At 41.0% G+C, this 22,261-nt stretch overlaps 2 protein-coding genes across 4 annotated transcripts in view; one reads left to right on the forward strand and one right to left on the reverse strand.

Moving 5' to 3' along the window:
• The window catches only part of LOC136712843 (sarcoplasmic/endoplasmic reticulum calcium ATPase 2), a 56,865-nt gene extending 44,729 nt beyond the window's left edge, over nucleotides 1-12,136 (forward strand). The window contains exons 11-22 of one of the 2 annotated variants that reach the window (XM_066689641.1): nucleotides 989-1,091; nucleotides 1,219-1,350; nucleotides 1,809-1,928; nucleotides 2,042-2,260; nucleotides 2,700-3,035; nucleotides 3,116-3,336; nucleotides 3,530-3,732; nucleotides 4,487-4,572; nucleotides 4,873-5,006; nucleotides 5,902-6,019; nucleotides 7,241-7,361; nucleotides 11,274-12,136. In XM_066689641.1, coding sequence (XP_066545738.1) covers nucleotides 989-1,091; nucleotides 1,219-1,350; nucleotides 1,809-1,928; nucleotides 2,042-2,260; nucleotides 2,700-3,035; nucleotides 3,116-3,336; nucleotides 3,530-3,732; nucleotides 4,487-4,572; nucleotides 4,873-5,006; nucleotides 5,902-6,019; nucleotides 7,241-7,361; nucleotides 11,274-11,287 — 1,807 coding nt within the window. In that variant the 3' untranslated portion in view covers nucleotides 11,288-12,136. Of the gene's footprint in view, nucleotides 1-988; nucleotides 1,092-1,218; nucleotides 1,351-1,808; nucleotides 1,929-2,041; nucleotides 2,261-2,699; nucleotides 3,036-3,115; nucleotides 3,337-3,529; nucleotides 3,733-4,486; nucleotides 4,573-4,872; nucleotides 5,007-5,901; nucleotides 6,020-7,240; nucleotides 8,615-11,273 lie in introns of those variants that run through there. The other variant, XM_066689640.1, reaches the window with a different exon arrangement.
• A 211-nt stretch (nucleotides 12,137-12,347) lies between these two features.
• Nucleotides 12,348-22,153, reverse strand: anapc7 (anaphase promoting complex subunit 7). 2 transcript variants are annotated; one of them, XM_066689643.1, is made up of 11 exons: nucleotides 22,077-22,153; nucleotides 21,094-21,280; nucleotides 20,162-20,281; nucleotides 19,929-20,040; nucleotides 19,274-19,427; nucleotides 18,091-18,233; nucleotides 17,413-17,530; nucleotides 16,928-17,124; nucleotides 16,093-16,317; nucleotides 15,244-15,394; nucleotides 12,348-14,135 (listed from the first exon to the last, which is right to left on the reverse strand). In XM_066689643.1, the coding sequence occupies exons 1-11, from the start codon at nucleotides 22,085-22,087 to the stop codon at nucleotides 13,946-13,948; spliced, it is 1,608 nt and encodes a 535-aa protein (XP_066545740.1). In that variant the 5' UTR covers nucleotides 22,088-22,153; the 3' UTR covers nucleotides 12,348-13,945. The 2 variants fall into 2 exon arrangements, with proteins under 2 accessions (XP_066545740.1, XP_066545739.1); XM_066689642.1 differs by having other exon boundaries at nucleotides 21,881-22,120.
• Nucleotides 22,154-22,261: the final 108 nt, after the last annotated feature.

Below are 22,261 nucleotides of genomic sequence, written 5' to 3' on the forward strand. Positions count from 1 at the left end.
TTGTTCTTACTCCTCGCCAGCCCGGCCTTGACATTTTTATTTTTATTTTTTGTATAAATCATCCAGCTAAGAAATTAGGGATTCCCTTAACGATAGCAAAGGACGAAGGCCAGAAACTTGCGGGAGGTTCGAGTCAGGTTCACAGTTTGCAAAATAAAGAGGGGTTTTGCAGAAACCAGTCCCTGAAAATGATCAAGATTTAATCTGACGTGTAATACCCATAAGAACAGTTTTTCTTAATTTGCAATCTGTAGTAAGAGCTTTTCTTCATTTATTTCACTTGAAATGAAATGATTAGTACTTGGCTGCACTGAGTCCTCTAAACTAATTTTCTTATTACTATATTGATTTAAAAGCTAGGAAAGGGATTGCGAATAGATTTTAGGGAACCAGGGTCCAGATGATTACCCGACATTTATATAAACAAAACATCTGAAACCGGTTTCATATTGTGGGTTGTCTATTTATAGCGTGGACAAAACCACTACAGTACATTAAGACTTCGATTTGCAGTGGGTTTGACTGTTGGAATTGTGTTAAGCTGTTATGGATAGTTATACGCTAAAGTGCCAGTGCCTATTGACAGTGGTCTGCAGGCAGTTATACACGTCTGTAATGGGCACGATCAGAGGAGTTAACAGGAATTCAAAATCTCTTTGACCCTTCAAAGACTAAATGGATCTGAAATGCTTTGGGGCCTCAAATGAATTTTATCTACTTTTTATAGTTATAGTGTTACGAGTTATAGTTTTGTATATTGTATATTGTATATAGTTTGCATGAATTTGCATGAATTTCAATCCTAATGACAAGACCTGTCTAAAGCAGGAGGATTTGAACACCCTGGTCCTGGAGATTCCCTGGTTTTATCTTTTTGTTCTAATTGAGCTCTTATTGCATTGGATTAATGATGCCTTTAACTGAGCTTTTTGCTTGCTAAGGGATTTCTTTATACGTTACAAATGTCTATTTCTCTGTTGCCTCACAGGTTTAGAGATAACAAGCCAGTGAAGTGTTCCCAGTATGACGGCCTGGTGGAAATGGCAACAATCTGTGCTCTGTGCAACGACTCTTCTCTGGACTTCAATGAGGTCCGTGTTAATGCCTGCTGCTGTACTAGTTTTACCTCTCTCGTGGAAATGTCATGTCTGAGAAACCACAGGCTCTGTTACTTGACCCCTATATGTGCTCCTAAGCGTGATTTTCTTTGCTCTGCAGACCAAGGGAGTGTTTGAGAAGGTAGGGGAGGCAACAGAGACTGCCCTCACCTGCCTGGTGGAGAAGATGAACGTTTTCGATACCGAATTAAAGGGCCTGTCCAAGATTGAGAGAGCCAATGCCTGCAACTCGGTGAGTCCCGTGATCGCTGCACAGGACTTGAGGCTAGACCAAATCAAGACTTTGACCCACCTCTGCATTGTAATGTAGTCTTCTACTGTTCTGTGTATGCGCTGCTGTTCCCTGTTGCTTGTGCATTCCTGTACATGACTGGGTGTGGATTGTATTTTGAATGAAACCAATATTGAAACTGCTGCAGACCCATAATTATGGTCAATCTGCTCTGGTATCAAATGCTTTTAATACAATTGCCTGGACCGCATAGTCCTGGAGGTCTCCAACCCTGCCCCGCTTGACAGCTACAGAGTTGTCTATTACAGCCAAACACTCGATTTTTATGTATTTGAACTAATTACTGGATTTATTAGACCACATTAAAATGATCCTTAGCCCCTGACTGAAGGTGGGATGGTGGGTGTAATATTCAGCCCCAGTGTGCTGATGTGTTCCCTGTTGGGTTGTGCTGACAGGTGATCAAGCAACTAATGAAGAAGGAGTTCACCTTGGAGTTCTCCCGGGACAGGAAGTCCATGTCCGTGTACTGCACCCCCAACAAGGCCCGTTCCTCTATTGGCAAGATGTTTGTTAAGGTACTTTCTCTCCCAGTTTCCAATGTAATCCGATTTAGATTCCAGTTAGTATGTATTATTGAACATGGCAAGCTATAGAAGGGTGCCAGTCTGACTCTACTGTTGGTTTTCAGGGAGCCCCTGAAGGAGTGATTGACCGGTGCACCCATGTGCGAGTGGGCGGCACCAAAGTGCCCATGTCTCCAGGCATCAAGGAGAAGATCCTGTCTGTGATAAGGGAGTGGGGCACCGGCAAGGACACCCTGCGCTGCCTGGCCCTGGCCACACGAGACAACCCCTTGAGGAAAGAGGACTTAATACTGGTGGACAGCGCTCGCTTTATTGAGTATGAGGTAAGAGTGCTGCCCTGCTGGCTGCACAGAACTGAGCCATGGGGAAGTACTGCACTGCTAGGTTTATAGTCTTGGATCTGCACAATGCAGATTTAAGCTCCATGTGAAGAATGGTAACTGTTCTAGCCCACTGTGGAACATTTACATTTATTTTCACCAGTCAAAACAAGCCCGCATCTTCGCACAACATGCAGACTACGAATGATGTGAAGGCTCTAAAATGAAATACCAGCCGCACATGCATAAATTAAACTCTGAAAGACATATTCCCTGTTTCAGAGAACTGTTCCATGCTTGCTTCAGGCCTGATTTTAATATCCCAAATTATTTGTGGTAAATGTTTAATGCGAGAGCTGTGAAGTGCACTTCACAGTAGCCACAGTGCTAACTTAGCTGCAGAGATAAAACACAGGAAAGGTTTTTCTTTCTTCGTGCCCAGACGGACCTGACTTTCGTGGGCTGTGTGGGCATGCTGGACCCCCCTAGGACCGAGGTGGCCGCCTCCATCAAGCTGTGCCGCCTGGCAGGTATCCGGGTCATAATGATCACGGGGGACAACAAGGGCACGGCTGTAGCCATCTGCCGGCGCATCGGCATCTTCAGCGAGGATGACAACGTGTCCCAAATGGCCTTCACGGGGCGCGAGTTTGACGATCTCTCGCCCAGCGCCCAGAGAGACGCTGTCATGCATGCCCGCTGCTTCGCCCGGGTCGAGCCCTCCCACAAGTCCAAGATCGTGGAGTTCCTGCAGGCCTTTGATGAGATCACCGCCATGGTAAGCACGCCCGCTGCATTTTCTTCCAGAGTGTCCTTGGTAGCGATGCTCGTTTTCTCACTGACACCTGTGTACTGCAGACCGGGGATGGTGTGAACGACGCCCCCGCCCTGAAGAAGGCAGAGATTGGCATTGCCATGGGCTCTGGCACCGCGGTGGCAAAGACCGCCTCAGAGATGGTGTTGGCCGATGACAACTTTGCCACCATCGTGGCAGCGGTGGAGGAGGGCCGTGCCATCTACAACAACATGAAGCAGTTCATCCGCTACCTCATCTCTTCCAACGTGGGCGAGGTCGTCTGGTGAGGACCCAATATACTTAACAGTTCGCTTCTATTAACATATCGGGCATCTGTTTTGAATTGTTATTAATAAAGAATAATCCCCTCATTTCAGAATTAAGTTCAAATTTGACTGCAGTTTTAGATTTTTTATTTATTTTTTTAATTAAGGCCTGATTGGTTGGTAAATGCCTCTCTGTATCCCTGCCTTCAGTATCTTCCTGACCGCTGCCCTGGGCTTCCCCGAGGCCCTGATCCCTGTGCAGCTGTTGTGGGTCAACCTGGTGACGGACGGCCTCCCCGCCACCGCTCTGGGCTTCAACCCCCCCGACCTGGACATCATGAACAAGCCCCCCCGGAATGCCCGAGAGCCCCTCATCTCTGGCTGGCTCTTCTTCAGATACCTGGCTATCGGCTGTGAGTGTGATGCGGCTTGCGACTTTCCACCAGAAATAAGCCTGTTGTGTGATGCCTTGTGCTGAACCATGTGTGGTTTGCAATCGCAGTAACCCCATTTAACATCCATCGGCCATTTTGTTACGGCCCGTCCTACAGGTTTTTCTGTATGTTTTTGTTACAGCCTTGTATAGGCGTGGACCAAGTGTGATCTGCAAGACGATCTCAGGGCAAATTGACCCAAGAGTGATATATTAAGTCTTTCTGAGGAACTGGACATATGAGGACACTGTTAGTTAGTATACAGCTGAATATAGCCTAAGAACTTCTAAAATTTTATGTTTTACCCCTAGATGTTAACTATTACCAAGTTTTATGCTAGTATTCCAAACCCTGTGGGGTTAATCAATCACTTATCATTCAGTGCTAGGCAACTGAGTGACTAGATCTTGGTGTGAAATTGTGGGTCTGTCTTGGCTTAACTGAGGACTTTCATACAGAAGGCCCATGGCTGGTGCTCTGAATGAAGAGGAAGCATCTACACTCCCAGTCTTCCCTAGCTTTGAGTGGAAGCCAGTACTGTCTTTCCCTGTTTTGTACAAAAGCCATTTACACGGCAGAGAGCATAACCGGTGTACCTAGGGAAATGAAAATAAAGTAATGGTTGAGAGTAATGGTTTACACAAGGAACTAGTTTACAGGACTGATGCATTTTGGTGCCTCCTGGGGTTTGGTACACACTAGTATACTGACTGTTGTCCTGTACTTTCTGTAGGCTATGTGGGAGCTGCCACTGTGGGAGCTGCAGCCTGGTGGTTTATGGCAGCAGATGATGGCCCCAGAATCACCTTTTACCAGCTGGTGAGTTTAATTTTGATTTGAAGAGCAACAAGAACCAGCGAAGTGCTTGGGATAGCACACTGCAGTAAAGGACTAACTGAAACTGAACTGTACCTTTTATTTTAATGATTATCGTATTAAGGTTAACCAGCCTGAAAGAAACCACTTATATATGTATTTAATCCCTAGACTATAAAAAGTCTTGCCTTAGAGTGTAAATGGTTTAGAAAGAGGTGATACACACACAATAGCTCTCTCTGGTTGGTTCTTGATGTATGTGTAATTATTCATTTTTTTGTTTGTTTTAACCCCCTCCCACAGAGCCACTTCCTGCAGTGTGGACCTGACAATCCAGACTTCCAAGACCTTGAATGTGAGGTGTTTGAATCCCCGTATCCCATGACCATGGCCCTGTCCGTGCTGGTCACCATCGAGATGTGCAACGCTCTCAACAGGTCAGTCTGCTCTGCCTTGCCCTGCCCCAACAGGCAGCCTAGATTCATAGTTCACTGAATGCATCAATTTGAGGTGGTGTCATCTTCCCAAGAGAGCCATGGCTGATGTACAACCAGTACAATTATTTTCAGCTATTAAAGCATAGATTTGATTTAAACAATGATATTTTCCCACAAACATCCTTTATACAGGTAGACATAAAAGTAAAAGCTCGCACCAATTACCTAGCATTTCCCTCATACCTCATACCCTCATACAATATAGGGTTGATGCTATTTGGGGTCAGAGAAATCATGACAACTCTTTAATGTATGTGCTTTGTGAAATAGATGTTCAAATCAAAGCAGACCTGATAAGAAACTGAAGGGGAATTTGAGGATTAAACGATTACACCTCTTATATGTGATTTCCTGTCCATCTCCATTGAGAACCAGTCTCGGGAGACCTCTGCATGATTAAATGTGAATCAAATTACACAGGCAAAGCAGCACAAGTGGTTTCATATGTCAGAAGAAATTGTCAGACTAGTGTTATTCATTTAGTTGAAGGCTTCTGCATCGAATACTATAATTACAGTCTGTTATTAAAAACTTAGTTAATGGTGAAAAAGTTTAAAAGTTTAAACAGTGCAGGACTTGAATTATGGCCTACAATACACTGCAGGATCCAGATCCACGGTAATACGTTGCACGTGGCATTAAATATAGTGCCAGATACCTAATGCATAAGCAAATAAGATCTTATTACAATCCACAACGATGGCAAGACTGGTTGCTGTTTTTCAAGAGCCTTTTGAGGTTCTCCACTGCTGGATTTGAATACTGATTTGAATTAAACCAACCGCTTGACTGGAAACCAATCCTTCAGTCTCAACGGCCTTTTTTCCTATTGCAGCCTGTCGGAGAACCAGTCTCTGCTCAGGATGCCCCCCTGGGAGAACGTCTGGCTGCTGGGCGCCATCTGCCTGTCCATGTCGCTGCACTTCCTTATCCTCTACGTGGAGCCGCTGCCTGTAAGTCTCTTCCACTTTCTCCTCCATATCCAAGCACTAGAGCCTCCTGTTCACTTCAGCTCCCACTGCCTGGCTGATCCAACAGGTTTTTCCTGTCCCCCAGTCTGACTGAATCAAAGAGACCTGGGGGATTTCAAAGATGAGAAGTGACTCCAGACTGAAGGAAGTCATCCTACTCGCTCTGCCCAGCCGGCTAGACCTGGCTAGCTGATATTCAAACTCAAACTACTCAAACATCCACGTCTGCCTTTTTATGGCTCTTTTTTGGCTGTGTAGCAGGGTGTTTGTCGTGCACCCAAGTGCAGTGAACAATGCCTCAAGTTATTCATCACACAGTAGTGACAAGAGTAAGAGCTTGTGAATGCGATCTTTACGATTCACTAGCCTTCAAAGTCCGAGGTTTACTGGTTTTGGTATTGGAGAATTAGAATGTAATGTGATGGATACCAAGATTTTCATGCTCCCAGCAGGTATAGGCAGTATGGGCAAATCAGTGGGGGGTGGGGGGGAGTTCGACATTGGCATCCCTCATCTGTACACAAGAGATTCCATAAACAGATTCCAAACAAGGTCTGTTCTTCGGTCAGGAAACGCTAAGCCTGAAATCGAAGGAGATTTTAAACCCGGCCCACCAGTGTTTTGACAGTTGTCTTCAGTGTTTACACGTCCTGGTCGCTTCTTGTTCCTAGCCTTAATGTTCCTTGCTGTTTTAATATACAGCCTCTCTAATTTATATCTGTTGTCTTGATAGCTTTTGCCAGTGTATCCCCAGCCAAGTGCTACTGCCAGTGGTGTTGGCTCAAGCAGGGATGGATTAAAAACCAAGCACTGACCTTAGCCCCCCATTTACAGTGTAATCTTGCCTAAGAAACCTTTCCATATGGGCAGTTAATATAAAGTGTTCTGCAAACTCCACCAGTGTCCCAAACTCCCTTTATTTGAACTGAATTCTTCCCATGACCTTGAGGAATGTTTAGAAAAGTACAGATTTAATCTAGCCTGCTTGGCAGAAGCCATTTCAGTGCTATAATCCTGTTCCGCTCTCCAAATCATCACCAAGCAAACTTCAACAGGCTTTAACGGAAACCTGTCCAAGAGCTCTGTGCTGCATTCAGTTTATTCTGAGACTTACACCTTGTTGTTCATGACTTTTTTTTTTTTTTTTTTTTTTTCTTTGGTTGAGTTAATGCAAGCATCTGCTTTGCCTGCTGTGTCTTGCAGCTTATTTTCCAGATCACACCCCTGAACGTGACCCAGTGGCTGATGGTGCTGAAGATTTCTCTGCCCGTGATCCTCATGGACGAGCTGCTCAAGTTCGCGGCACGCAACTACCTGGAGCCCGGTAAAGAACTGGCCAAGCCTGCGAGTGGCAGCTGTGCTTTCTCCGCATGCACTGAGGGCATCTCCTGGCCGTTTGTGCTGGTCTTCTTCCCTCTGGTCGTCTGGCTGTACAGTACAGACACTAACGCGTCTGATATGTTCTGGTCGTGACTGACATAACAGGGCTGCTGTGGGTGATTTGACCATAAACAAAGAAACAAACAATCAAAAAAAAAAAAAAAAAAACTACTAAACTAAAAATGCATTTAATTTACATCGTCTTTTTGGTACTTTGGCAAAAATGTCAGCATTCCAACAGCTGTGCCAGTTCTCCAGTTCTGACGTTGCTTGCAGAATATCGTTGTGAAGTTTGTTTGGTTGGTTGTTTGTTTTTGTTTAAGGTTATATTTTTTACGGATTGAGATTTTCCTTCTGGACATCTCATTTCAAATTAAATCCTAACTGAAAATTTACTATACGATTTTTTTTTTTTTTTTTTTTTTTAGCACCCCCCCTATAACATACATGAATTATTTAAAATTGTCCATCCACATGTATAGAGAGGTAACACTATTTTATCCAAATATGTCTTTGTAATTTTCGAAAGAAGGAGCAGGGGGAAAAAAAACATGTACAGGATTCTGTTTACTAATCTGTTTGATCTTTTTTTTGTGATGTCATTTGAGAACCTTGGAGCCAATGGACATGTATCATTAAGCAATGATTTGAGTGTTTTACATGTTCATTTGTGTTGTGACTAAAACCAACAGGAACAAAAAACTGCATTGCATGTACTCTCGTTGCATGGACTCATGTTCTGTTTTGTTTTTCTCCTGATTTGATGTCATTGGTCACTCGTTTTGTATCACTATTAAAAAGCCATTTTTTTTTCTGCACTAGGCAGAGCACAGCTACCTCAATACAGTCAATATTGCTCATTGCCTCCCCCAGGCCCATATAATTTTCCTTATGTTTACATCTAGGTGATGTTTGAGGTATGCCCATATTTGCTTGTGCAGAAAAAAAAAAACTTCCCTCCAGTTCAATTTTGTGCATACAATTTTAAGGATATTTATTTGTCTATTTGTATTTTATCTGAAGTCATTTGTGGATATTTTTTTTTCTAAGTGGGGGGGTGGGGAGAAGGGTAAATGTTTAGCCGTTCCTTAAAACATGGGTTTAATTCAGAGTTTAACAAAGAAAAGAAGCTGAAAAATATCAAATTAAAACAAGTTATTAAAATGTTTTAAGTGGGCTTAAATCTTAAAACTAAAACTTTTCTCTTGTCCTTTTTTAAAAAAAAAAAAAAATAAAAAAAAAATATATATATATACACTCACTTGAACCTTTAACTAGGCTTTTGTCTTAATTTAGAAGCACTGAGACATCCTATCATTGTGATCATTTCTATACAACATATTTATAGGTGCACATACTTGAATATATATACCAAGTGGATGATTGTTAATTCAACTGAGCACAAAACGAATGGTTTGGTTTGGCCCTTGTGAGACGTACCTGTCGCTCTCCGGGGTTAAGTCACTGGCTGAACTCTAAAGGCAAAATGCTTGCTTTTAGAGAAATCTGTAAATCTGTACATAGCACATTACCAAATAGTATCAGTGTATAATAGGAGTTTTGCGTTTTTCCCCCCATCCTATCACCCTAACTCTAGTTTACACCAGGCGTGTTGTTCTATAGATGATAACCTAGTGTACCTCTGAAGCATGCTTCCTTCCAATACCAGGCTAGTACTGCTGTGTTCTTTATTCACAAGTGTTAACAAGCCTAACTGTGCCATTTCCTCCAATGCCTTCCAACACCTCCCTAAACAAAGTGAGTATCCTTGTCCTTGCATGCGTGTACTGTAATACACCCCTCATCCACATTGCTCCTGGTCAAGCCTAGCTCTGTACACTGCATTCCCAGCTTCCTTCTCACATGTGTGTTCCCAAAAGGCTTACATTTTTGTTAACGTTTAATTCACAAACATGCCATCAAATGATAGATATTTCGACAATAAACATGCATGATTAAGATTTTAGTTTTTCTTTGTGCAACTGGATGACTACAGCTCCCGTTTTAAATATGCAGCGTTTGTGTAGCACTGTTTTTCATGGGTCTGCACTGCTCTACCAATGGGATCTGTGGGATTCTGAAGATCTGTGCAGAACTGTGGGAATCTGCGCTACATGAATGCGACTAATTGGACAGGGGTGAGATTCACGTGTATGGGAAGCTTATGCCTCATTTACACTAGGTCCAGGCCCTCACGGTATGGCAGTGTTTCCACTAACAAATACCCAAAGCTAGCTAGAACCAAACCGGAATCTCTGGCCTTGTAATCTGAATTTGGCTCCGTAATGAACTGGTCTGCGGGTGGGCGAAGGGCACAAGTTTTATTTACTTTGGTGGTACATATATAAACAGTTTGGAAGGAGTAAGCATAAGACCCCCAAAAAAACACAAAAACACACAACTAGAACATCATGATCCACCAAAGGAATAGTCTTTTGCCATCATATACATAATACATCATTGACTTGCTACTGGGCACTCTTATTTATTCTCACCTTTTTATAGTGTAAATGTGAGCCCAATGTACTGAACCATACCATACTGGCACAGTGCTGCCCCCAGCATAGCACGGTATGCTAGCATAAACTCGACATCAGAAAATCAAGTCACTTGGATGAGCCGAGCAATTTGAATGCTTAGGTTGAGGTAGGTAGGAAGGTGGACTTTCATCATTCAGAAGTAAATGACGACCGAATAATGATATCTGTTGAGGTTTTTGCATATTGCACTACCGTAGGTGGAGAGCTGCAACATGCGTACAGGCCAAAGGAGCTAATGGTAAGGGCATTTCGCATCTCTGTAGTATCTGATATTCATATTGCGTAACTTGAGTATTTCTAAACCATTTGAAGTCCACGCACACAAAAACAACCTAATTGTAAAGAAAATGTATAAAACGGTCTAAACCAAAATTTAAACTTTCCTACCACATAAAGGCTAATTCAACAAATCCCTATACTACCAAAGCCTGAATGCTAAAATGCTTCAGTGGTCAAATTGTGTCTGTCTGAAGTATCTAGGGACTGGGGACATTTTATACAACATACACTTTTACTTGAGACCAGGACACTGACAATTCCCAGTAAGGCTACACCAGCAGCACAGAAAGGGACTTTCTTTGAAAATATATATAATTAATTTGTAGTCACCTGTACATTTCATTCAACATCACAATAATTGTCCCCTCCTAAAATAAACCACCCTCCCTTTCCCTTCTATTTCACTCAAAAGAGGATGGTTATTCCTGCAAATATGAGCCAAAAACTTCACCATGAATGCCATCACTCTGCTATAGGTGCCTTACAATTTGTACAAGGATTTGCCAAGCGGCTTCAAGAATACCCAACATCGCTAATCAAACGGATCATTCTTTTGCAGCATCTCTGACTGCATTCAGACATTTGCAGTGGAGTATTTTGAGGATTTCACTTTGCTGTCCTTTCTATCCCAAGAGTGGCTCATTCATTTGCAGGAAGTGCCATTTATATTTACCCTCATTATTAAAACCCTTAATATATATATCCATGTAGTTTCACACACTCCCTTTTAATTGTCGCTAATGCCTTGCACTTTATCCCCCCATCTGAAACATTAATTCAAGACTGGATGAATGAAACTTGGCAGATCAAGAAAAGCAAGCTAACCTGTGAAATTGAAACTTCAATTGATAAGGAAAAGTGGCCTATGACCACTGCAAGGTTATCATATGAAAACGGTCTCTGTGAAGGATAGAGTCCAAAGTGTTTATCTCGCATGCATTAGATGCTTCTTCCATTCATTGTCTGCTTCTGAACTCGCCTCATCTTATTTTCTCCCTTTCCCCACTGATTCATTTTTTTCTCTTTTCTCTTTACAGCAAGAGAAGTGTAACCCCCACTTCTCTTTTAAAACTCTTTGCAGACAATGTAAGGTTTTGTTTTAGTGTTGTGCATGTGTGTTTGAGCGGCACCACATCTACCAAGACCTGCATGTATAATGTGCAAACAAAATATAAATATATATACACATCTAAGAAAAATGTTTTTTTTTTTTTAAATGGACAAAAAGTGTGTTTATATAGGAGACGTAGAAACAAAACTGTGCAATTCATCTATAAGAACTGGGGCAACTTGCTGGAGAAGCCTCTGACATCATCGCTGCATGAAGACAAATCTTTGCTTAGCCTCGAAACCTTAACGAAGACTTAAGGAGTTTTCATGCCAAATTTTTCACACTTCTGTGTAAAATGTCAGTTTTATATAAATGTATAATATACTGTAACGCATGTTCTCCAGTTGTAAGTAGCCAAAACGTATATTTTATCATCTAAAGTTTCTTTATAAACAGCTATGTACAATATTGCAAAGTGATATACATATATATATAAATATAAATATATATACAAATCCATCCTAAAGAACCAGTACAGATGTTGAATGTTAAAAGTGCTAAACCACCATTTCATTTCATTATCAGATACTTTTCCTAAGGAAAGCTTTTTTTTCTGTTTGGGTGTGCTGAATACATGAATAGACTTTTTTTGTTTTGCACTGTAATATTGTAACTATTTAAAATGACATCTTGCAGTAGTTGGGCAGGTATTGGTGCAACAGAACTGTGATGCAAGCATACTGAAATGAGCAGTCAGCCCTTATAACAGAGCTATGGTTTCTTTCAGCACCGATTGTAACATGCATCACGTGAATTGTGGTTTCAGGTAAATAAAATAACTATACAAGACTGGGCCTGCACTTGGTGTTTTGTTAGAGTCAAGTCCATAACAGATACCCTCATTACAAATGCAGCTGAATATTTTACATCCTAATAGATCTCTGGATCACAAATCATTCATAACTGAAAACCATAATGCTGATTTATCACAGGCTGCTCAAAGCAGCTACAACCTGAATCATGGGAGATTGTAGGAAGATATTACAGATCCAGATAACACCATGATTTCATTTTTTATTTCTTACACTTCCAACTACACAAGTGTAAATTGTATATACAGTACACCACACATTGTTATAAACAGCAATTGTTTTCTGTACATAAGAGGATCTATTTATTTATTCTTTAGAAAAACAGGTTTGTTTTTTCTCTGCACATTTGCTTGCAATATTGCTCAGAAAACACTTGGGATAAAAGTTTATCATGATTACACCAAAACATTCAAACCCCCTGTCCTCTCTCTTATTGAACTGGTAAAAAAAATATGAAAACATTAATAGTGCCTTTAGTTTGAGCTAAGGCTGCAGGATTCCAACTGGTTTAAGGGTCCATAGTTACAGACAAATATTAACCTTTTAAATTATCAGTTTTTCAGAAGCATTTACCCTTTTGCTATGTTATACCCCTAAGTTAAGGAAAGAAGAAATAAAAAGCTCCTCGGTTTTGATTCTGACAAACCCCATTCTACACCCAAGTGCACTAAAATACAGTACCTAGAAATCACTGCAGCAAAAAAGAATGAAACATGAAATCTGAAGTATATAACTTAGTCTGTAGCTGAACAGTCTGGGTCAACACTGCATTTTCTGGTTCCTAATATGATTGAAATAATAGCTATATTATATTATATAATAGTCAGCCACTGCTGCTATTCACATTAAGAAAACAGTGCAGGCTTCAATTCAGTGCACCTATTATGGCAAGAGACGGTCTGTGGCTTCACAAGGTCAAACATACTGGGCTTTCAAGCACTGTATACCATTGCCATGAAACCCAATAGAAAATTCAGTATATAATACCACTAAACCAAATTTATGGGATATAGACTCGATGTTAGTGGTAGTATAAAAGCACACACTTATACAGTAAGAGTCAAGCTATGGCACTTTATCTTGCCCGTATTCACTAATGCTGAAAATAATTAAATGAAAAAGCACTTCCTCCTGCAGACATGCCTAACAATCCCAGTTCTAGCAAAAGACAAATCAAAAACAACTAAATTGTTCCTAAAAGTAATCTCTCTTATATAGTAAGGCATATCTTGCGCTTTGTGATGTCTTTTCTCTTTATAACATCTACAAGCTAGATTTCAGTTTCTTGCTTTTTCTGTGACTGAGACCTGCAAAGAGGGTAGTGAACAAGGCTGTGCACAGAAACAGAAAACCAAAAAACATTTTTAAATGTATAGGAGCAGCAGGGAAAATGTCACGTAACGCAATGTCTTCCGAATCCAAAATCGTGTCTCAAAGCAAAACTAACCAAATCTGAAATGACATCCTCAACACAGAAGTGAAGGAATACCAGGATTCTTCCATGATTTCAAACTTGTTGACTGGAAACATTTGGGTGCCCCCCTCCCACCCCCAACCGTGGTCACTTAGATAGGCCACTGGTTACACAGAACAGATTCCAACAATGACCCCCCACAGACAGACAGGAAACAAATAAAACATTAAATCATAGTAAAAACACTGTTTTGTGGAAATTCAGAAAGACAGCTCAGAGTAAACTTAAAAGAGGTACAGGAAGTGCAGCCAATGTTCAGAGGGGTACCCACGGTCTGCCCAGTCAGAGTTTTGCCCCGTGGAAGGGGTGGGGTCATTGCATGCCAAACCACTGCTCCTGGTCGGCCCACTGCGCTGCCTCACTATCACTGCCTTCCAGGTCCCCGTCCTCCCCGCTGCCCTCCATGTCGTCCACATCTTCCTCCACTGTGGCCTCTGTAGGGCTCTCCTCCTTCTCCATCTTCTGCATGCCCTCCAAGGACTTCTGGTCATTGGGATCCAGGCTGCACATGCAACATAAGCACAGCAGTTAAGTCTCCCACCATGCCCCGCCGGCTAAAAGGAACTCAGTCTCTTTTGTCTTTGGATAGAAATGCTAAGGTTTCATTTATGTAGTGGGATGTATGGCATGGATAATCAACCCCATGGAATAGTAAACACTCAGCAGGGGAACAGGGATCGCAAGTGGACATTAACATTGGGTACATTTCAGACACTGTTTGCAGAAAGAGCCGTGAGTGATTCGGAGCAAGATGGACACCCAATCTGAACAGACTCCCTGGGGTCCTTCAGGAATGGGATGTGTGTTTTTGCTGAAATTGTTTAATTCAAGTGTTGTTATCAAAGACCACCAGTAGAGGGAAGCAGATCTTAACCTCACACAAAAGTACAGTTCTAAGAAATGTCCTTACCGCGAGCCTTATACCGCGTTCCCACTGGCGGACTCATCTGGACCCATCCGGCCCTGGACGCTTAAATTAGTGTTTCCACTGGCTTAAGTGTCCGGACGCTTTCTGGACAGTTAACTACACTGTGTAACAATTTTTTTTTTTTTTTTTTGTTCCTGGGTAGTAAGTGTTATTTCCTAATTGCTTATGCCTCAGAATTATAGAAAATTATTTCCCACAAACTTTGCTTTTGTGACCAGGACAGTGATATTTTGAAATGTACCCATTTCCAATGAGAAAACGGGCGAATGTGTGTCTTTTCGTTCACAGAAAGTCAGAAAACAACATATGAATCCAAATTAACATGTATTTATACTAAAGTAATACAAAAATGACTACAAAAGGTTTAGAAGCGAGTAGTTTCAAGATTTACGATTATACTGTAAATTCATGTTGTTTTTTTCTGAATTTAGGTGAATGAAAAGACACAAATTCGCCGTTTTTCTAATAGTGTATTACTTATCTGTAGTGCATACAATATATTAGTAGTATTATTAGTCTGTCACCTACTATCCAAGGTAACTCAAATTCAAAAAAACACAGCTCAGGAAATTCCTTTCACAAGCCGATAGGACGTTGGAAAAAATATTAGAAAATATATTTGTAGAATCAAATACTATACATAAAAGATACAGTACTGAGCATGCCCCCAGCCCTCTCTTACCTCAGGGCGATACTGTACTGGTCCATGGCCTCCTGATAATCATTGACAGCCACCAGAAAATCACCCAGAATCCTGTGCAAGACAGTGTCGCTCTGATTGGCCAAGGCATTTCGCAGGAGAGCAATGCCCTCCTCATATTTCTGCTCTCGGCCTGAGGAAGAGAAAAATATATCAAACTACGGTCCTAATGGAACGATCAACAACAAGCCAGGTGAAATTAAAAGTTCACTATTGGGAAATGTGCCTCAAGATCCCATTTGTTGTTTCCATAGTTTCCCTCTTTAGTAACTGTAACCATCAGGATAATCAAATAAATACATTGCAGTATCAGATGGCATAATGACCCTGGGTCATATTTAAATAAATATAAATATCAGCACATATTTTCCAAAACCCTGGAGTGCATCACACTGCTTATACTTGAAATCAAGAGAACTATAATACAATTGTATAATTGTCTGGAGAGAGAAAAAGGATCCACACTGATCCAGATCCTCGCTGTGTTCAAAATCACTTATCTGGATGGTTTCAAAGTTTTGGAAGACCATCTCTTAAAATCTATTAATTATAATAATGACAGATATCTACATAGACATAACTGTAAATAAAGAAAATGTCTAATTTTAATTAATAAAAAGTAGAACATACGGCAATATAATTGGAAGACAACCAATTATTTCACTAGCCATTCCAAAATCTTCATCATCCTGATAAAGATAACATTAAAATGAAATTCAGTTTAACAGCAGTAACTAAAAGTCAAAGTAACTATAACTAGAATTAAGTAGGGGTTATTAATAAAAGTAAAGAAATAGAACTGAAGTAATGCACTGCTCAGTAAAGACTCACTCAGCAATTCAGCCTTCTTGACCACAGCCTTGATGTAGTCCGGTCTCTGGGCCAGCGCCTTGTCCAGCAGGGTCTTGGCCTTCTCCTGGGTCATGGGGTCTTCCAGACACACTGTGGCCAGGATGGTGAGGGTCTGGGCGTTGGCTCCAAGAGTCTTGTAGATGTTGTTGGCCATTCCCATCGCCTCCCGGATGCCATTGGATGCCAGGTAGCAGTCGATCAGACCTGCAAGCATATCAAAGTATTTTTTTCTTCTTTACCCCAGGGGGCTCCATCCCACCTCACACACAGCCCCAATGCAACATATTTTACAGCTCACCATCCCCCTTAAATGACAAACTGATAGAGACTGGGACACATGTCATTATGATCGAATAAGCAGGCCTTTTGGTTAATGTAGTAAATTGCAATTAACACTTGAGGCTGGGCAACTCCTTCATGTCTGGGCTGCAGGACTTTCTGGTTTTCATCCCATAACAAGCCTTAATTCTTTAATTTAAGCCATTATTAGGAGACTAAAACATTGGGGGGGGGACTACACGGGGTCATTTAATTTAATCAGTTGCTAATTGCTAAGGTTGCCTGACCCTGCCTGTGGTGTTCATGTAGAGCAGTGGTTGTAACCCCTAGTCCTAGAGTCGGCAGGTTTTAGTCCCAACTTCGTCCTTAATTACCTCAGCAAACTAGAAATGCTGAACCAGAACGTTTAAACCATTGCCAGGCGATTGGTTGAACACCTGGAGATAGTTCAGGTACAGGTTTTACAGAGAAATGTATGTACACTGGGGGACCTGTAGGAGCAGGGTTGACACTGTGAGGAGCGCTATGGCCTTGCCTTCGTAGCAGTCGAGCCGGCAGGGGGCGAGCCGCATGGCCTCCCGGAAGTGGATGATGGCCTCCTGCACGCGGCCCATGTTGCGCAGCGCGGCCCCCTTCAGCAGCAGAGCCTGCACGCTGTTGCTGTTCAGCTGGATGGCCTTGGCCCCCAGATACAGAGCCCTTGAGTACCGCTTGCTGTAGAAACTGTAGCACCTGCATTGCAGAACAAACAAATACATGCATTTAGGCCTACAGACATTCATTTTTAACCAGTGTAGAGTGTTTCTCTGGGATCCCACTGACAGGTTTAGGGTAACTGGGCTTTCACTGGATTCAGCTGCATTTCAAGTCCGTAACTGGGTACAGCCTTCATTAGCGTACCACGTGCGAGTGTGTTTGTTGCTAATGAGCTGAAATAGGATTGTTACTCATTATTGGGATAAAACTGTCAAAGAAAATACACGACAAAGCTATATATATGCATCCCTCCCTGACTCCTACCCCGATATGACCCAGGGCTCAGCATGCTGGTCCGAGATGTTGAACAGCCTCCCTCCCAGAACCTCTACATCCTCCAGGTGCCCCTCACGAGCCATCAGGTACCCATACACATCCATCCCTGTGGACAAACACACAACAAACTGTGAGCTCGGTGAGTAAGGAAACAACACCCCTTGGAAGTGAAGTCATAATGTTTTGTTTTTTTCAAAATTAATTCCCTTGTGACAGAGAAACTTGAAAAGATTCTCTTAGGAAAACAAATGTCACTTCTAATATCATGTAATTTATAAAGTCTATTTCTCCTTTTGCATGACCAGTTCCAACTATTTCACTCATCATCTGCTTACAGGTGGAATTTACAGCCGAGTTTCGAGCAAGGGCAGAACATCCCGATCGCACATTGGAGTGAAAACTGAACCAGAGATCACACTGCACTCACACTGATAAAACTGCACCTTGCTTGTTATTATTTACCATTATAAGCTGATGAATAGTATGTTTAAAAATCTAGATCGATTAGCAGATGTGGTATAGGCTGTCTTATGATACAAGCACATTTACAGCTGATCTGGCAAAGAGAGATATGTAAAGATTGAAGTAAGATGCATCTCAAAAGTGTCTAGTACAGATCTGGTTATGTCTCCTGAGGGAAGAGCCACATGTGGAGTGCAGTCTTACCTTTTATCAAGTAGGGGTCTAACATCTGTGCCTGCTCAAATTTAAGGATAGAGTTCTTTGTGTCTCCGGCTCTGAAGTACAGGTCTGCCAGGCTCACCAGCAAATCAACATTGTCACGCAGCAATGACTTCTTTTCCAAGGAGCTTAGGAGGAAAAAACTCAACTGGTCAGCAATACTGCATATAACTGTTAAACTGGACACACACTGTGTAGCAACACTCACACACAAGCATATTCCAGGCGTTCTTATGAAACACATTTCAGCACTTTGCTTTTAACTCCCTTTGAAGAGACGTGCAAGAATCGAATTTTAAAAGGAATCTTAGGACTTGCAGATTATGGAGTAAAGATGGGAAAAAAGACAATCGTGAGTAAGATGATTCAGCACTTCCAAATGCCAAATGCCTAAATAATTACTTTATTAAATGTAGATATTGTTCCTTAATAACTGTATTAAATCCCACCAAAAGCCTTGAACATGAAGTTTGATGTTACAAATGACCTTAGACCAGAGATACACACATGACCCATTTATCATGATTGCGGCCCATGTATGACGTCCATTTCACTCGTGGGTTTGTATTTTAGAAGGAAACAAAATTGCAATAAAGGATACAGAAAATTAAAATACAATCCAAGATAGTACAGAAAAATAAATGTAGACAGATACAAGATAATAGAAATAATTTATGAGCCAGGAACTACAGGACCAACGAGAAACGACACAATCGTAGCCTATGTATTGCAGCTCAGAGTATTGCAAATAACGCTGAATACATATATTTATTATATACTGCCCATTAAGAAATAGTTAAATTTATATTTTGGATATGCAGTCCGTGATAAAAGCCAATTTGCGCACATTTGCCTTTAGATCATTGTTGCTCAGATGGACATCAGGAGTAATATTCAGGACTATATGGCTCTTAAGATAACATTGTGTTTTTGCAGCAACCACAGATGTTTTTAAATGCTTTACAATTTGAATTTTAAACTTTTTAAATTCATTTTCATAGGTGTATGGAGTAAGACTGACAAACAATTTGGGTAACAGATCTCTGAGGCAGGAAAGAACTGCCTCTCTTAAAGATCTGATCGCCAAAATGTGAAATGTGACGTGACAAATACTACCTACAGACAAATGTAAGGGGGCCACAAACAAAATGAAAGCCAGCTGCCTCACCAGATAGTATTGATTGCTCTCAGGTTGTCCCCAGCATGTATGAAAGCATAGGCTTTGATCCACACTGACAGCCAGTCCAGATTGGGGATGCTCTGAATCACATCCATGGTCATTGAAGCCACTTCTGCTCCTTTCACTGACAGAGACAGTAGGCCTGCAAAAATACCCAGACTGCTTACCAAGACATGACAAACAAAAACGGCATATACAAAATCTAATGGTGCAGGTGTCCAAGTAACGGGGAAAAACGTTTCTGTATAAATACACAATAAATAACAGTAAGAAGAATGTACAACAGTGCATTCCCTTTCAGCTATAGCATGAATAAAGTGATCAACTTTTGTGTATTTTTTTTTATGTTTTTATTGCAAAAGAGTCATGTTTATCTGTAGTCTTTCTAAGGGTACCGCAAGTGCAGATTCCCCATAATGCAACTGATGTTGGTTCAGTATTCATTATATATATATATATATATATATATATATATATATATATATATATATATATAAAAAAACAATCATAGTGGAGTGTGTTCTTTCTACTTTCAAATACAGTTAGCTTTTCCATATTAATCCAATGCTTAAAGCTGATATGATTAAAATAAATAAATGTAAAGGGAAGGATTAACCCGAGGAAAACTAAATTAAAACCTTACCAATGATAGCATCCAGGGCGAGAGGGCACTGTCTCAGAACCTCCTTATAGCTGGTCACTGCAGAACGCTCCTGCCCTGCTTTTCTATACAGGTTAGCCAACATCATATTGATCTAAAAATATAGAGAAGCACACAAATCCCTGAGCTTTCCATATGCAAATAGTACACAAGGTGCTGCATATAAAATATATAGAATTACATTTAACATACAGGACAATGGCAAGGTTGCCCACCTTAGGAGTTCTCTGTCTGGAGGGAATCCCATCTAGCACAGCGATGGCATCTTTGTCCAATTTGAGAATGGTGTAACACTCTGCGATCTTGTACTTCACTTCAATCTCAGAGGGAAGACTCTGGGAAAGCAGACAGGTTCAGGTGTTACATGCAGTTGGCAGTATAGGCTCGGTTTCACAGGCCATAAAATAACATGTATACACAAGCTGAAACTATGGGTGCTCTTAAACACAGTTGAATTCCATTTCAAGGATTCATTATTGTTATTCCTCACAGGCAATATTAACCAGTAGGTAACTATGTGAAGAGAATCTTTTGGCACTGGGTATAGTAGGTACATACAGTATTGCATACAGCTGCCCTCAGCATTCTTCTCCCTTCTCTCTGTTCAGTCAGCATTCCAGGCCATTCTGCCTATAGAAAAACCCTCCTCTTTCTCTACACACATTCTTGTTTCTTTAACCCCTCATAGACACAGACTATAATTAGACTGTTTTATATAGTGCCTGTCAAACAATATCTCAAAGCACTGTACAAGTTTAATGAACACAGGTACACAAGGAAAGACAAAATAATTGTTTTTACAGCAAAGGGAAATGTTGTTCTCCAAAGAGAAGCACAAAGCCAATCAATGTCATTTACCTAGAAAAATATTAAAGATTCCAGCTGATTGAGTTAAGTATTTCTATTTAAGTTCTAGGTAAGTATTTGGCCGTGCAAACTTTACACATCCCGTCTCAACCCATTCAAGTGGAATCTTAGTTTTCAATAGGAAGAATCAGTGTTGTTTTTTTATTATTATTATTATTTGTATTATTAAACTAAATAAATTGCAGAACAACTCCATTTCAAATGAAGGGGTGTGAATAGTTCTGACCATAACTCTAGGTCTTAGGACATTAAGCAGCAACCCCAGAGGTGAGCAGTGTACCTGTGCTTGCAGAGAAGACGCAGTGCTCCCGGTGGAAGGGCGCACTTTGGACGTCTTGCTCAACACCTTCTTCTGTTGCAGAGCCATGCTGTATTTGCACGCCGCATTACGGTACTCCTTGTCGTGGAACAGGGCATCCGCATGGTACACCAGCAACTGGTACTTGTGCGCCGGCGAGAACAACTCACTGACGAGAGAGGGAGAGAAAAAAGGACCCTTTCTAATGTAACCAAGTAAAACAAATACGTGAACATTCTTTACGTTTCTTTACTCTAAAACATGATTGAAGACTTCACTTAACAACACAACAATAATAATGTATTCTTATTACTAGTATCATCATCATCATCGGCAGCAGTAGTAGTATTATTAGTACTTTACAATGGGACTATTTTGAAGGGATTGACCATCATCACTGTCGGTTACATTACACCACTGTATGGGCGGATCTAGTACATCGTTTCGGATACACTTATCTCATCTTTTATATTTGATTATATCAGACTTAATTATACTATCTAACACCGCGTAGTGGTAGTAATAGTAATAGTATATAGCAGTTGTTAATAACAATTCCTTGGTGAATCGATTGTAAACAAATACTTAAAAGCAGGGCACGACATCGCGTCCAGTCGCAGAACACTTCAACGATACATTCATCACACAAAGATTTTTGTTTATTTATTTAAATAAATAATTTTAACAAATGCAATAAATGTGACACAGGCGTCACATTACCAATTATCTGTACATAAAACGAGATATCTAACGCTATTTAGATACATACGGGTTGTTGTTGCTCATTGTCAGCAACAGGCTGCTCAATATCCTGACATTGGAGTGCAGCCCAGCCGCTGCCATCTCTCGGACATGGTCTATGACATTCATGTTATGGCTTGTTTGTTTGTTTTTCTTCTGCGAATCTGCTACGACGGACAAAACAACAGGACACCTGTCAATATCTCCTAGTTATGATCACCTACTCCTTTTGCATCAAATATGGCGCTTCGGGTGACTTCAATGTGGGGTCCTTCGCAGTTTGGTCTTCGGCTGGCCACTTAAAAACTTCACATTTTCTTTTAAAAACAAATTAATTAAACGCCCCCCAAAAAAGATTTCACTGAAATGTGTAAAAGGCTATGGAAGCGTGTTTAAACTATAAATTTGT

Source organism: Amia ocellicauda, chromosome 17 (assembly GCF_036373705.1).
Source record: "Amia ocellicauda isolate fAmiCal2 chromosome 17, fAmiCal2.hap1, whole genome shotgun sequence".
NCBI classification, from domain to species: domain Eukaryota; kingdom Metazoa; phylum Chordata; class Actinopteri; order Amiiformes; family Amiidae; genus Amia; species Amia ocellicauda.

Coding starts and splice junctions, on each gene's coding strand:
- anapc7 (XM_066689642.1), bottom strand. CDS start 21,981: ATGAATGTCATAGACCATGTCCGAGAGATGGCAGCGGCTGGGCTGCAC. Junction 20,041..20,161: donor CCAGACAGAGAACTCCTAAG/GTGGGCAACCTT, acceptor CTATATTTTTAG/ATCAATATGATGTTGGCTAA. Junction 17,125..17,412: donor GAGCCCTGGGTCATATCGGG/GTAGGAGTCAGG, acceptor TCTGCAATGCAG/GTGCTACAGTTTCTACAGCA.